General features: G+C 47.2%; 1 gene segment (V, D, J or C); it reads right to left on the minus strand.

Annotated features, from left to right (window-relative positions):
• Positions 1-8746: 8746 nt before the first annotated feature.
• On the minus strand, positions 8747-9375 carry LOC113888585. The segment is given in 2 exon segments: positions 8747-9185; positions 9268-9375. Coding segments are annotated over 2 exon segments (483 nt in total).
• Between the last annotated feature and the right edge of the window lie 4854 nt (positions 9376-14229).

Raw genomic sequence — 14229 nt, forward strand, 5'->3', positions numbered from 1 at the left:
AGTGAGGTGTGAGTTCACTTAGCACCGCCAAGGGGGGTTCTTCCCTGGCTCTGGGTTTATACGCCTCTGTTGTCTGAGTCCAGCTGCACTTACACTGCTGACCACTGGCTAGCTCATTCACTGGCCCTGCTGTGCTGAGCCCCACTGTTGAGTCACACAGAGCCTCTCATGTGGACTTAGCGAGCTTACACCAAATGTCCAGAGAACGGACCTAAGTGACAAGAGGAAGCAACCCTAAGACACTGTGTCTTTCGTGCAGTGAGGATACGGTCCCCTATCCCAACCACCATTCTCCCTCAGAGACTGAGGAGGTACCTAAGAGTCAAGAATGCAGAGAAGTTCCCCAGAAAAACTGCTACAAGGAGAGGAAGCCTCCTGACAGGAGACTAGCTGTCAATCACCATCTGCACCTGCTCCTGCAACTCACAACTGTGTGTCCCCAGCACCCACTGGTGGTCATGGAGCCCCCGGAGGGTGGCTGGTGTCTGGGCTCACACTGCCTTCCCCTCACTGTGTCTCTTGCACAGCAACACATGGCCGTGTCCTCAGTGGTCACAGAGCTCAGCTGCAGGGAGAACTGATTCTTGGATGTCCCTGCAGATGGAGATGTGGCTCTTGATGGAGGGGCTGTAGTAAGTGTCACCATCATAGTTTATGCATGTCATCTGCTCTAGCCCCTTCCCTGGGGCAATAACCACGTGATGGAGTAAGCAGAGACAGTGCAAGTGAGGAGACGGTCAGTGAGGGCTTCACCAGTTCCGGCCCGACTGCAGCAGTGCATCTGTGCTGGACACCTGGGTAGGAGAATCAGTCCCTGTCAGCGACCTGCAGTCACAACCATCCGCACAGACCCATGTCTGCACCTGACACCCTCACCTTGGGGAGCTGTCACCAGGCAGAGGAGAAGACCCCACACCCCCATCTTCTACACCACCACCCTGCCTTCCCTGACACCTCGGCCCTGTGGGAGGAGGAATGTGAGCTCCCTCAACCCAGGGGTAGGTTGTACCCTGGAGCATGAGGAGGAGTTTCCATGTGGGCCAGCCCTGTCCTTGTAAGTGGGGATGGAGCGTTATCACCATCCCTGGGGTCTTTCTGGGTCCCTATGAAGTCTCTTTCTTCTCAGTATTTGAATTTGGTTAGGGGAGCATGTGGTTTATGAGCTACATTGAAATCATGGCATCCAGGAAGAGGACTGAAGACACAGTATAAGATGGCCCTGTCTTTTCATATAGATATTGTTTTATCATCTGACTATTTCCATTCAGTTCAGTCACTCAGTCCTGTCTGACTCTTTGTGACCCCATGGACCACAGCACGCCAGGCCTCCCTGGTGTCACCAACGTCACATCACCAACTCCTGGAGTTTACCCAAACCCAAGTGCATGGAGTCAGTGATGCCATCCAACCGTCTCATCCTTGTCATCCCCTTCTCCTCTCGCCTTCAATCTTTCCCAGCCTCAGGGTCTCTTCAAATGAGTCATCTCTTAGCATTAGTTGGCCAAAGTATTGGAGTTTCAGCTTCAACTTCAGTCCTTCCCATGAATATTCAGGATTGACTTCTTTTAGGATGGACTGGGTGGATCCCCTTCCAGGTCAAGAGACTCTCAAGAGTCTTCTCCAACACCACAGTTCAAAAGCATCATTTCTTCGGGGCTCAGATTTCTTTGAAGTCCAACTCTCACATCCATACATGACTGCTGGAAACACCGTAGCCTTGACTAGACGGACCTAGTTGGCAAAGTAATGTCTCTGCTTTTCAATATGGTGTCTAGACTGATCATAACTTTTCTTCCAAGGAGTAAGTGTCTTTTTATTTCATGGATGCAGTCACCATCTGCAGTGATTTCGGAGCCCCCCCACCCAATAACGTATCTCAGTGTTTCCACTGTTTCCCATCTATTTGCCATGAAGTGATGGGACCCGATGCCATGACCTTAGTTTTCTGAATGTTGAGTTTTAAGCCAACTTTTTCACTCTCCTCTTTCACTTTCATCAAGAGGCTTTTTAGTTCTTCACTTTCTGCCATAAGGGTGGTGTCATCTGCATAGCTGAGGTTATTGTTATTTCTCCTGGCAATCTTGATTCCAGTTTGTGCTTTATCCAGCCAAGCGTTTCTCATGATGTCCTCTGTACATAAGTTAAATAAGCAGGGTGACAATGTACAGCCTTGACATACTCCTTTTCCTATTTGGAACCACTCTGTTCCATACCAGTTCTAACTGTTGCTTTCTGACCTGCATACAGATTTCTCAAGAGGCAGGTCAGGGGGTCTGGTATTGCCATCTCTTTCAGAATTTTCCACCATTTATTGTGGTCCACATCGTTAAAGGCTTTGGCATAGTCAATAAAGCAGAAATAGATGTTGTTCTGGAACTCTCTTGCTTTTCCGATGATCCAGCAGATGTTGGCAATTTGATCTTTGGTTGCTCTGACTTTTCTAAAACCAACTTGAAGATCTGAAAGTTCTCAGTTCACATATTATTCAAACCTACTTGGAGAATTTTGAGCATTACTTTGCTAGTGTTTGAGATGAATGCATTTGTGCGGTAGTTTGAGCTATCTTTGGCATTGCCTTTCTTAGGGATTGCAATGAAAATTGACTTTTCCAGTCCTGTGGCCCCTGCTGCATTTTCCAAATTTTTCCACATTTTCTTATCTCTCCTTGCTATTCTTTGAAACTCTGCATTCAAATGGGTATATCTTTCCTTTTCTCCTTTGCTTTTCCCATCTCTTCTTTTAACAGCTATTTGTAAGCCCTCCTTAGACAGCCATTTTGCTTTTTTGCATTAATTTTCCTTTGGGATGGTTTTTGCTCCCTTCTCCTCTACATTGTCAGAAACCTCCGTCCATTGGTCATCAGGCACTCTATCAGATCTAGTCCCTTATATCTATTTCTCACTTCCAGTGTATAATAATATGGGATTTGATTTAGGTCATGCCTGAATGGTGTAGTGGTTTTCCCTAGTTTCTTCAATTTAAGTCTGAATTTGCCATTAAGGAGTTCCTTATTTGAGCCACAGTCAGCTCCTGGTCTTGTTTTTGCTGACTCTAAAGAGCTTCTCCATCTTAGGCTGCAAAGAATATAATCAATCTGATTTCGGTGTTGGCCATCAGGTGATGTCTGTGTGTAGTCTTCTCTTAAGTTGTTGGAAGAGGGTGTTTGCTATGACCAGTGCATTCTCTTGGCAGAACTCTATTAGTTTTTGCCCTGCTTCATTCTGCACTCCAAGGTCAAATTTGCCTGTTACTCCAGGTGTTTCTTGACTTCCTACGTTTGCATTCCAGTCCCCTGTAATGAAAAGGACATCTTCTTTGGATGTTAATACTAGAAGACCCTGTAGGTCTTCTTAGAATCGTTGAACTTTAGCTTCTTCAGCATTATTGGTCGGGGCATACACTTGAATTACCATGATATTGAATGGTTTGCCTTGGAAACAAACAGAGATCATTCTGTGGTGTTTGACACTGCATCCAAGTACTGCATTTCAGACTCTTTTGTTGACTATGATGGCTTCTCCATTTCTCCTAAGGGATTCTTGCCCGCAGTAGTAGATATAATGTTCATCTGAGTTAAATCCACCCATTCCAGTCCATCTTAGTTGGCTGATTCCAAAATGTCGATGTTCACTCTTGGCATCTCCTGTTTGACCACTTAGGAAGCATGAAATAACAGGAGGATGAGATGCTATTACACACCTTTAGAGGAGCTAAAGTACAAAATACTAAAGCGATCAAATGCTGGGGATGATGTAAAATTAAGGTCGCTCATCCACTGGCTGGAAGGAATAGAAATGGCAGCCAACTGGTAATGTATGTGATGATTTCATAGAGAGAAAACAGAGAATCACCACGTGACTGAGGAGTGCGCTAGAAAAATATTTACCAATTATTTGAATATTTATGTTTTACAAATATCTTCAAGTACATTCACGTATCACCTTTGCACTTCTGAGCTTTAACTATTCACTGAATTTACAGATAAATTTTTATGGTTATTTAAAGTTATGACCAACCTAGATAGCCTATTAAAAAGCAGGGACATTACTTTGCCAACAAAGGTCCATGTAGTCAACACTATGGTTTTCCCAGTGGTCATGTATGGATGTGAGAGTTGGAGTATGAAAAAAGGTGAGTGCTGAAGAATTGGTCCTTTGAACTCTGGTGTTGGAGAAGACTCTTGAGAGTCCCTTGGACCTTGAGGAGATACATCCAGTCCATTCTAAAGGAGATCAGTCCTGGGTGTTCTTCGGAAGGACTGATGCTGAAGCTGAAACTCCAATACTTTGGCCACCTCATGCGAAGAGTTGGCTCATTGGAAAAATCTCTGATGCTTGGGGGGCTTGGGGACAGGAGGAGAAGGAGATGACAGAGGATGAGATGGCTGGATGGCATCACTGACTCGATGGACATGAGTTTGAGTAATCTCCTGGAGTTGGTGAAGAACAGGGAGGTGAGGCGTGCTGTGATTCATGGGATCCCAAAGAGTCGGACAGGACCGAGGGACTGTACTGAACCATATTGTTAGGATACAATTGTTTGCATTGTTTCCTTTTATCTTCATTTCTATTTCATCTATCATTTATCTGTCTACCAAATGCAGAACTAGCCACCTACAGTTCATCCCTTACGATACAGCCTAACTGGTGTCCAGACATTTTCAAGTGTCCTCTGGGGAAAAAGTCACTCCAGTGGTCTATGACATCATTGCCAACTTCAAATACTACTCACTATTCAAATGAAAGACACAGAGTCTAACAGGGCTGGGGAGAACTTCAGCCTGAGAGGATTTGGAAATCCATCTGAAGGTGAAAGCAGACTCGAAGTTAAGTAGAAGTATTAATAATTAAAAAGTTGACAGCAAGTAACAGAAAGTAGTGACCTAATAGGTCCCCTGAGGAAATATTTCTGTGCAGCGTGTCCTAAGACAGATGGGGAAAGACAGACCAACCTGACTCCATGAAATCATGTCCCAGGTTCAGAAACAGGAAAGCTCTCTGGGGTGACAGTGGAAGGAGCTTTCACGGGAGGGAATGTTCCAGTGGAGAGACCCCAGCTTCTGAGAGAAAACCCCATCCTGACATTTTCTCTCCTGCCTTGAAAAGTGTCCTCTTGTTTCCTGATGAACGCAGGTGTCCCCTGGTGCTTGGAGCAGCCGTGCAGGTAGCGTTACGTGGGTTGGGTCTAACTTCTCCCTGGACCTCCTGGGACAACAACACAGGGTTGTGTCCTAGGTCCTCATGGAGCTAGATGGACATGTCTCTGTGGATGGAGAGTGGTTTCTGGAGAGACATGCTCTATGCTGTGCTGTTCCCAGGACCAAAGCACCCCATCACTGCAGCTCTGAGTCTTAAGACTGAGGGCTCCAGTCCCAGCAGTCAGTACTCTGTGTGATGCAGAATCCACAGACACACCAGGTGAGGAGAGGGCCTCCAATAGTCCTGGTTTGACTCCCGCCCCAGCACCTGGGACAGGACACCTGGGGAGGAGAAAGCATGAGACCTCTTCACAGATGTCACTACATCACTCCACCTTCCGCAGACCCGGGGGAGGCTCACAGCTCACAGATGCCAGCAGGATGGGGAAGGACCAGACAGATCATCTTCCTTTGGATTAAAGCTGACTTTCAGAGGACTAGGCCATGAAGATAAGAATGCTGACTCCCAAGGTGACAAGGACGCCTTGACCACATTTTTCTCTGGCTTCCTGAAATTTGTTTCTCAACGAGGTCTTGACCTGTGGGTTTCTGTGTCCATCCTTTCCTAGTTTTATCAAGACACCTAAGTCAGACTAGTGAGCATGCTTACCCTTGATCTCTGATCACTCTCAATGTTGGAGTCATTTCATTAAACCTGCTGTCTCCCAGGTGATTTTGATCTCCTTGATGTCTATTGACCAAGAATCCTTGGGAGACAGTCTAGCCAGGACCTGCAGAACTTGAAGTCTCCTCATGGTCATTTTCTGTCCAGTCAATCTCCTTCTTGTCCATAAATCTCCATTCTACCATCAGTATTTGGAACTCAACCAAGTTTCCAAGGCTACCTCAAAAAACAAAGATTGAGATCTGAATCCCACCTTAAAAAATGATATTTATATTTGAGGCATCAATGTCAAGCTCACATGCCCAGAAATACCATTCTTGGCTGAATTAACCTTTCTGAGAGACATATTTTCTATTTAAAGTTAGCTTGCAGCAATGGGTGCTTAGAGGCACTAGCCTGTGCGTGAGGACTACACTCGGGGTCATTTTAAAGAGGGAAATTGTCACATAAGGAGCACAAAATGTGAAAATATGTCAGTAAAGTGAACACGAAGGAGACTGATTGACATGATTGGATGAAACATGAGGGAATGGGCTTGACTGCCCTCAAGTAGAAACATGCGTGTGTTGGATGATTTAAAGACAGTCCACATTGTAAATGTCCATTAATGACCGTGAAAAAATGGTATATATTTTATGATGCTAATAGTAGCTAAAAAGTAGGTGAACTTGCAAATGCGGAATCTGAATAACGAGGATGTCTGTATACGCAGTATTGGGGCTCTCTGTGCTAGCACCTCTAACACTGGACACGGCAGAATTCTACCCATTTTTGCAGTTTCAGTGAAAGAAGGAGAGTGAGTCTCTTGCTTCCACATGTACAAAAACAACAAAAATTGTAGCAACTGAAAATCTCCTGTGTCTTCTCAGAACCTTCAAAAATTTCAAGATTCAGACTCACCAGGAAAATGGTGATGGGCCTCAGGGATATGCTGAGTTCCTATGAGGAGAAGAAAAGTAAACCAAAAAATTATCCTTAATTCTTGAGTATTAAATGTGTATGTAAAAAAATCCATTCTACTTCAACAGAAAATTAAAACTGCAAAAACATGCATATTCCCACAATATGCCAAGGGTGACGTAAAGCACAGCAGTGAGACATTAGGACACAGAGGAGGGTCTCTGGTTGACTCCTGGGCAGGAAGAGGAAAGCACAGGCTCTCCCGAACATACCCTCCAAGCCCAGGGCACCTGCTCCTGGGCTCAGCCCTGTGCTCGGTGTGTCCCACAAGCCCCCTGGTGGTCATGGGGCACCTGGAGGGTGGCTTGTGGCTGGGCTGACACTGCCATCCCCTCACTGTGTCTCTTGCACAGTAATACACAGCTGTGTCCTCAGTGGTCACGGAGCTCAGCTGCAGGGAGGACTGGTTCTTAGACGTGCCCCTGGAGATGGACGTGTGGCTCTTGATGGAGGGGCTGTGGTAAGTGTCACCATTATAATATATGCTTCCCATCTACTCTAGCCCCTTCCCTGGGGCCTGGTGGATCCAGCTCCCACCATAACCACGTGATGGAGTAACCAGAGACAGCACATGTGAGGGAGACGATCTGCGAGGGCTTCACCAGTTCTGGGCCCGACTCCTGCACCTTCACCTGGGACAGGACACCCGGGGACAAGAAGATTCAAGCCCAGTCAGTCACCTGCTGTCACAATCACCCCCACAGATGCGTGTCTGATGCCTGACCTTCCCCTTGGGGAAATGCCACCAGGCAGAGGAGAAAACCCCAAAGCTTCCTCTTTTACACAACAGCTCTGCCTTCACTGAGACCTCCATGCTCTGTGAGTAGAGAGTGGTGAGCTCCAACAGCCCAGGGGTGGATTCTACCCTGCAGCTTGAGGAGGAATTTTCATTGAGGAGCTCTGTGAGTCCAGAGAGGCTGTGGTCACACTCACGCTGGTCATCCCAGGATCCCCATGGGCGCCTTCTGAATTTACATGGTTGGAGATCAAGGGTGGGAAAGCAGTGTGTCTATCAGATGGCTTGGAACCAGATCCCAGGGCAGGTCCCCCTTTCTGAGCCCAGAGTCTCCGCCCTGACGGCCCCCACCTCCTGCCCCTTGCCCGTCTCAGCTCAGCCCTTCATCATCTCAGTCCTTGGGTCTTTCCTCAGGGCTGAGCCCATCACAGGTCCTGCTTCCTTTCCCTGTGCCAGTGACGGTCACTGTGATGGGAGAGAGGACAGATGGTGGTGGGCTCCACGTTGACCACAGGGACAAATCCACCTGAGGACCTCTGTATTTCCCCTTATGAATGGTCCATACATAAGCTCAGAATGGGGTGTGGACTTCAGAGATGTTGAGGCGAGATGGTATCACCCTGATTGCCCTCACCTGGAATGTGTGTGTGTGTTGAGTGACTCAGTGAACTGGCCAAACTGTCAATGTCTATATAAGGACACAAGGTAACAGTGTTTATGTTAAGACACTAATAAAAGCTAGCATGTGGGTGAATTTGCAGGACAGAACCTGTGAATGATGAGAATCATTGCATATGCAGCACTGGGGAACTCTGACACTGGAGCCTTAGACACTGCTTGTTGCAGATTCTAATGTGTAGTTTGACAGAAAGAAGGAGGTTGTGTCTCTTCCTTCCTCATGTACAAAACAATAGAAAGATTAAAATGTTTAAATATCTTGTGTCCTTTCAAACCTAACAGGTTTTAAATAAACGAGTCAAGTGTTTTACTGAGTTCCTTTGAGAGCAGAAGAAGGAGAAAAAATTTTCGCTGTAGAGTATTATGTGTGTGTGTGTTTGCATAAAGCTATCCACGCTTCAAGGAAAAATTAAAAAATATCTATGCACACAGTTGTCTGAGAGTGACATAAACTACAACAATGAAATACCAGGACACAGAAGAGGGTCTGAGTTGCACCTCCTGGGCAATAGGAGGAAAGAGACGCTCTGAGGAGCATTCCCCCCTGGCCCCTCACTGCCCAACGCCTCTTCTGCACCTGCTCCAGGGCTCAGCTGTGTACTGAGTCCTGAATGCCCCCTTGTGGTCACGGGCCCCTATGCAGGGAGGTTTTTGTCTGGGCTCACACTGACTTCCCCTCACTGTGTCCTTCGCACAGTAGTACACGGCCGTGTCCTCAGGTGTCACGCTGCTCACTGACAGAGAGACTTGGCTCTTGGAGTTGTCCCTGGTGATACTGAGCCTGGATTTCAGGCCTGGGTTATAGCCTGTGCTTCCACCACTATCTATACCACCGAGCCACTCCAGCGCCTTTCCTGGAGCCTGGCGGACCCAGCTTACACCATAGCTGGTCAATGAGAATCCAGAGGTCGTGCAGGTGAGGGAGAGGGTCTGTGAGGGCTTCACCAGGCTGGGGCCCGACTCCTGCAGCTGCACCTTGGACAGGACCCCTGTGGAGAGAGAGAAGCACGGTGACCCGTGGGCTCAGATGCAGCTTCCCCACGTGCCCATGTCTGACCCAGAGACACTCACCTCTGGGAGCTGACAGCACAAAGAGGAGGGTCCACAGTGGGTTCATCTTCGAGCAGATGAGAGTCACCACTCCCGCAAGTCTCTTCAAGCCTGAGGAGGAGCCTGAATTTAAGGGAGCTGGTGCTGTGTTTCTACCCTGTGACCTGAGTGGGTATTTGCATACAGGAGGGACCTCTGTATAAAAAGCAGAAAGCAGTGAATAGAGGTCCTGTCTCTGGGGCTCCCCCTGTGAGGGGGTGCTGACTGTGCCCTCAGAGAACTCAGCCCCTCCTGGGGTCGCCCTGACCAGACCAGGAAGACTGTTGAGGAATGATATGATGAAGGAGGGCTGGTCAGGAAAAAGATGCTTTCAGGGAAAATGGCAGATTTGGGGAAGAGACTTTAATCCCACGAATGTGTTTTCTGTTACTCAACAAATGCCCACCACACATTCACGTACCAGCCATTTGTTAGACACAAACTCCTATTTTTTTATTTCTTTTCTAATTAGCTGATGTTTACTTATTCCACATGCAAACATCAGAGAAAAATATACATGTAATAATCACACTGAATTCAAATGGAGTTGAGTAGAATTTAATGTCTATCGGAATTACTAAAGCATTTATATTTCCCTTTACTTTCTTGACTGTTTTTCATCTTGAACAGCTTAAATAGCCTCAAGAATCACTCTAGAGGTGGTTTGTTCATAGTAATTAAACACAGTATTAATTTTGTGGACAAAGTAGACATTTCTGCTGAGATGCTCGTCTTCCCAGCACGGGACTTGCCCAGTGGGCTGCATTTTCCTGTGCACAACTGAGTGTCTGCAGGAACTCGTGAACCTCAGCATCTCCTCCCTGAGGGTGGACACTGAGGACCCCAGGTCTACTGGGGACTGAGGACACACAGCTCCTGGGAGCTCCTTAGGGCTCCGCTCCCCCATCTCCCTGTGGCCCTGCGGCTGTGGCCTCACACCTGCATTTCTGTGTGTGAGGATGTAGACTGGGGCTGACGACAGTCACAGCATGTGTGGACTTTACAGCGGGTTTGCCCGGGGTGGGGAGAGCTGTCATCAGTGTCATCAGTGGTGTTATCCCTCCTGGAGCCAGAAAAGACCAGTGTGTGTCCCCACTCTGACTGACGCCCTGTCCATGTGACCGTGGTCTTCTCCTTCCCTGAGATGTCATCCCTTTGGGTCTGGCACAGGTCAGCTCTTCCTCAGCACACGTATCTCACCTGTGCACTGACTGAGTTAGAACCTACTGTCTATGAAAATCCCTTCCTGGTCTGGCTTTGGCCACAGCAGTTCTGCACAAACATGTCTTCTGTGCCAGATCCAGTTTCCCGAGATGTAAACGAGCTCTGGGGAGAGGCCCCACCTCATTGTGCCTCCGAGTTTGTGGGGTCACTTGTGCCCGGTGCTATGCAACATGGCCAAGAATCCTGAATTGGCCCTGGAACTCTGGCCTCTGCCATCCCAGTCACTGAGCTTCTGGATGTGTCCTCATCCCTTGGCTCAACACCTTCATCCATCATCAAAGCCAGTGGAGTCTTGTGGTGCACGCCTAACAGGCTGTCCACTCTCCAGTAGTTTCTCTGATCTCGTGATCCCACTGGACCACCTGTAAAACCCAAATATGCTTCTCATCTCACAGGACTGGAAGGCTGCAGACACATCCCCAAATCCACTGCCGCTTGGCTTCTGTGGGGTTTAGTTTATGGCATCAGATGTGGGATCCAGAGAGTCCCCAACAACTCATAAGCCGTGAGCAATCAGATGCTGGTACCCAGTCTGACTTATTGAGTTCAGTGCTCTCTGGATGAGTGTGGTCTAATAGCTTTGTGTGGATCTTTAGGGTTTTCTATCTACAGTGTTCTGTAGATAATGAGAATTTTGCCTATTGTAGTAAGGAATCCACTTGCAATGTACAAGACCTGGGTTGACTCCCCAGGTGTGAGATTCCCTGGAGTAGGAAATGGCAGCCCACTCCAGGATTCTTGCCTAGAAAGGACAAAGAAGACTGGTGTGCTACTGTCCTTGGGGCAACAAGGTGTCAGACACGACTGAGGGACTAATACACACTTATGTCTAAACTCTATGCCTGCCCAGCAGTTCTGAAATGAAAGCTGACAGTGATACAGGCTTTCTTCAAGAAATGGAAGGAAACAATCCGACTTACTACATACAGAAATTAGAACAGAACACCACAAAAGCCCAGAGGCAGTAGTAGGAAGGAAATGACAAAAAGTGTAGAAATTAATAATATTGAGATGAACACAGACACACAAAACAGCAAGAACGATCAGTGAAATCAACAGCTGGTGTTGTTGTTGTCATTGTCGTTTTTGCAAAGAAACCAAAACCATAAATCTTTAGCCAGTCTCCAAAGGAGGAAAAAGAACTTACTGGAATAAAATAAAATATAGAAAAGACATAACGCTAATACCTCAGAGATACAGAAAATCATATGAGATTATTACAAAGAGTTGTATGCCAACAAATTGGACAATCTAGAAGAAATGGACAAATTCCTAAACTGTAAACCCTGCAGGACCGAATCAAGATGGAGGAGACAACATGGAGAGAATGATCGTTTGTGTGAAAATTGAATTTCGTCAGAGTAATTTTAAAATCTTCCAAGGAGCAACAGTCTCAGAACAGAAAGTTTCTCTAGGGACTTTTATAAAACATACCTTTGATGAATTTAATGCAAAACTTCTCAAAACCTATTAGCAAATCAAATTCAACAATGAATAGAAAGGTCATGCACCATCTTCAATTGTCTTTTACATGAGGGTCAAGGCAATGGTTCAAGATCCCAGAAGTGGGAAATAGGGTGGTGAAAGTGCTCAGCTTCAATTATGCACCACCTCCCACAAAAAGGAATGGAAAGTAAGGGGGCAGATCAACAGGCCCAGAGGCTGGAAGAGGAGCCAAAGAAGATTATTCCCAGACTTTGGACTTGGTAGGGTTTGCATGGATGGATTTAAACACTGTCGGGGCCAGTGGGGCCTCCCTGGAGGCTCAGCAGTGAAGAATCTGCTTGCACTGAAAGAAATGCAGGCGACTTGGGTTCAGTTCCTGGGTCAGGAAGATCCCCTGGAGGAGGAGATACCAACCCACTCCAGTATTCTCGGCCTGGAGAACCCCATGGACAGAGGCGCTTGGCAGGCTATAGTCCATAGGGTGGCAAAGAGTCAGACACAACTGTAGCACTGAGCACTCGTGCACACTGGGACCAGGGGTCCTTTCTGACTTACATTTATCCTTTTTACGGAATGAAACTCCTTATAGCTGAGATATGCCTGTCTACGTGTTGTATTTTGGAACACAAATCCTCACGCATAGCTGAGTTAGAGGACTAGATTTGGGACTTGGGGTTGATGGTATTTAGACCGACTTTGCTCTACAATCTTTATTATAATTGCCATTATACTTTAGTGTCAATTCTTAGGTGGACATTTTGGAGGTTTTCTGGGAATTGCTAAGTGTAATGGGCCTGTGGGAAGGATGTATTTGCAGGGCTGAAGGTGGACTGTGTTTGTCTGAATCATTCATTGAGTCTCTGAATGTCATCTCACATGGCATTAGGGAGATTGCAAAATGTGAATAATTGAGAGGTCTGCTTTTCCTGGATTATCGTGTGGCTCCAGTTGAAACCACAAATGTTTTCATCAGAGGGAGGCCAAGGGCATCTGACCCTGGGGGAAGTGACCACTGATGGAAGGTGCTTTGCTGGGCTGTGCAGATGAAGGAAGTGGCTGAGAGCCAGGGATACGGGCAGTGAAGCTCTAGACTGGACACGGCAAAGTAGCAGATTGTCCCTGACTATCCTTTCAGAGTGCAACAGGAGCTCAGGTGGGGTGGTCTGTAAGCAAGCCTTTATTTCCCCCAGTCCTAGAGGCTGGAAGCCCCAGGTCAGGACACCAGTGAGGCTGCCTTCTGGTGAGGCCCCCTTCCTGGTTCACATCTGGCACCTTCCTGCTGGGTCCTTCCCTGGTGGACAGGGACAAGTATGTTCTCTGGGGATTCTTAGAAAGACTCCAACCCAGATCATGAAGACTCTCCTCTCATGAACTAAGCGTCTGCCAAAGACCCCGATTATAACAGCATTCTCGGGGGTGCATAAGACCTCCAAACCTGATTCTAGAGGCACAGATGCATTCAGACCCTGAGAGCTTTGGGACTGTGGTGCTGTCGCATCTGGATTCCAATCCAGTGAAACTAATATCAGGCTCTCAACTGTGGACTGAAAGGGAATGTGTGTGTGTCGATTTGAGCCCCACACGTGTGGGAACTTGGCACAATGAGCAGCAGAGTGATACAGGCTAGGACGTGGGTCTCACATCCGCCAGTGTCTCCCACATGGCTGCCTCTTATTTGGCGACCACAAGCACTGCCCCTGGAGACAGGACACTGCAGGCCGTGGTCCCTGTGAGGAACCATGTGCTGCCACAGACTGAGGGACCTCTGCACCCCTCGACCCTGACTCTGAGCCCTGCTCGTTGCTGCCTGAGGAGATGACATGTGCCGGCTGCTTGGCAGAGACTGGGAAATAGAAATTCACCTTTGCGATCCCCAAAGGACGATGGCACTTTTCAAACTAAAGAATGAGCCAGAGGTCTTGCCAGGACACTCTACAGAATAAGAATCCCATACTTGACATTAACCAAGTATTCCCAGATAATGACTTACCTAACATTCCCAAGAAGAATCAGGGTCTCAATACCCCTGCTAAAAAGGGAATAAAAATCCATAACCCTTTGGAGAGAAATCTTTATCCTGCATCTTTCTTTCATATATTTTTTACCTTGAGATCTTGCTCAAAAACACCAGTGTCCCAGGAGAGCATGATCTGATTTCTCAGATTTCAGACTTTTGGTGATGAGAAGTCAGGAAAACCATTATTTCTCTCCTCTCCTCTCCCTTCACAGCCGCCCAGCCCCTCAGTGTTTCTGACACCCTCAGGATGTGGGTTT

Source organism: Bos indicus x Bos taurus, unplaced genomic scaffold (genome assembly GCF_003369695.1).
Source record: "Bos indicus x Bos taurus breed Angus x Brahman F1 hybrid unplaced genomic scaffold, Bos_hybrid_MaternalHap_v2.0 tig00000132_arrow_arrow_obj, whole genome shotgun sequence".
Classification (NCBI taxonomy): Eukaryota; Metazoa; Chordata; class Mammalia; order Artiodactyla; family Bovidae; genus Bos; species Bos indicus x Bos taurus.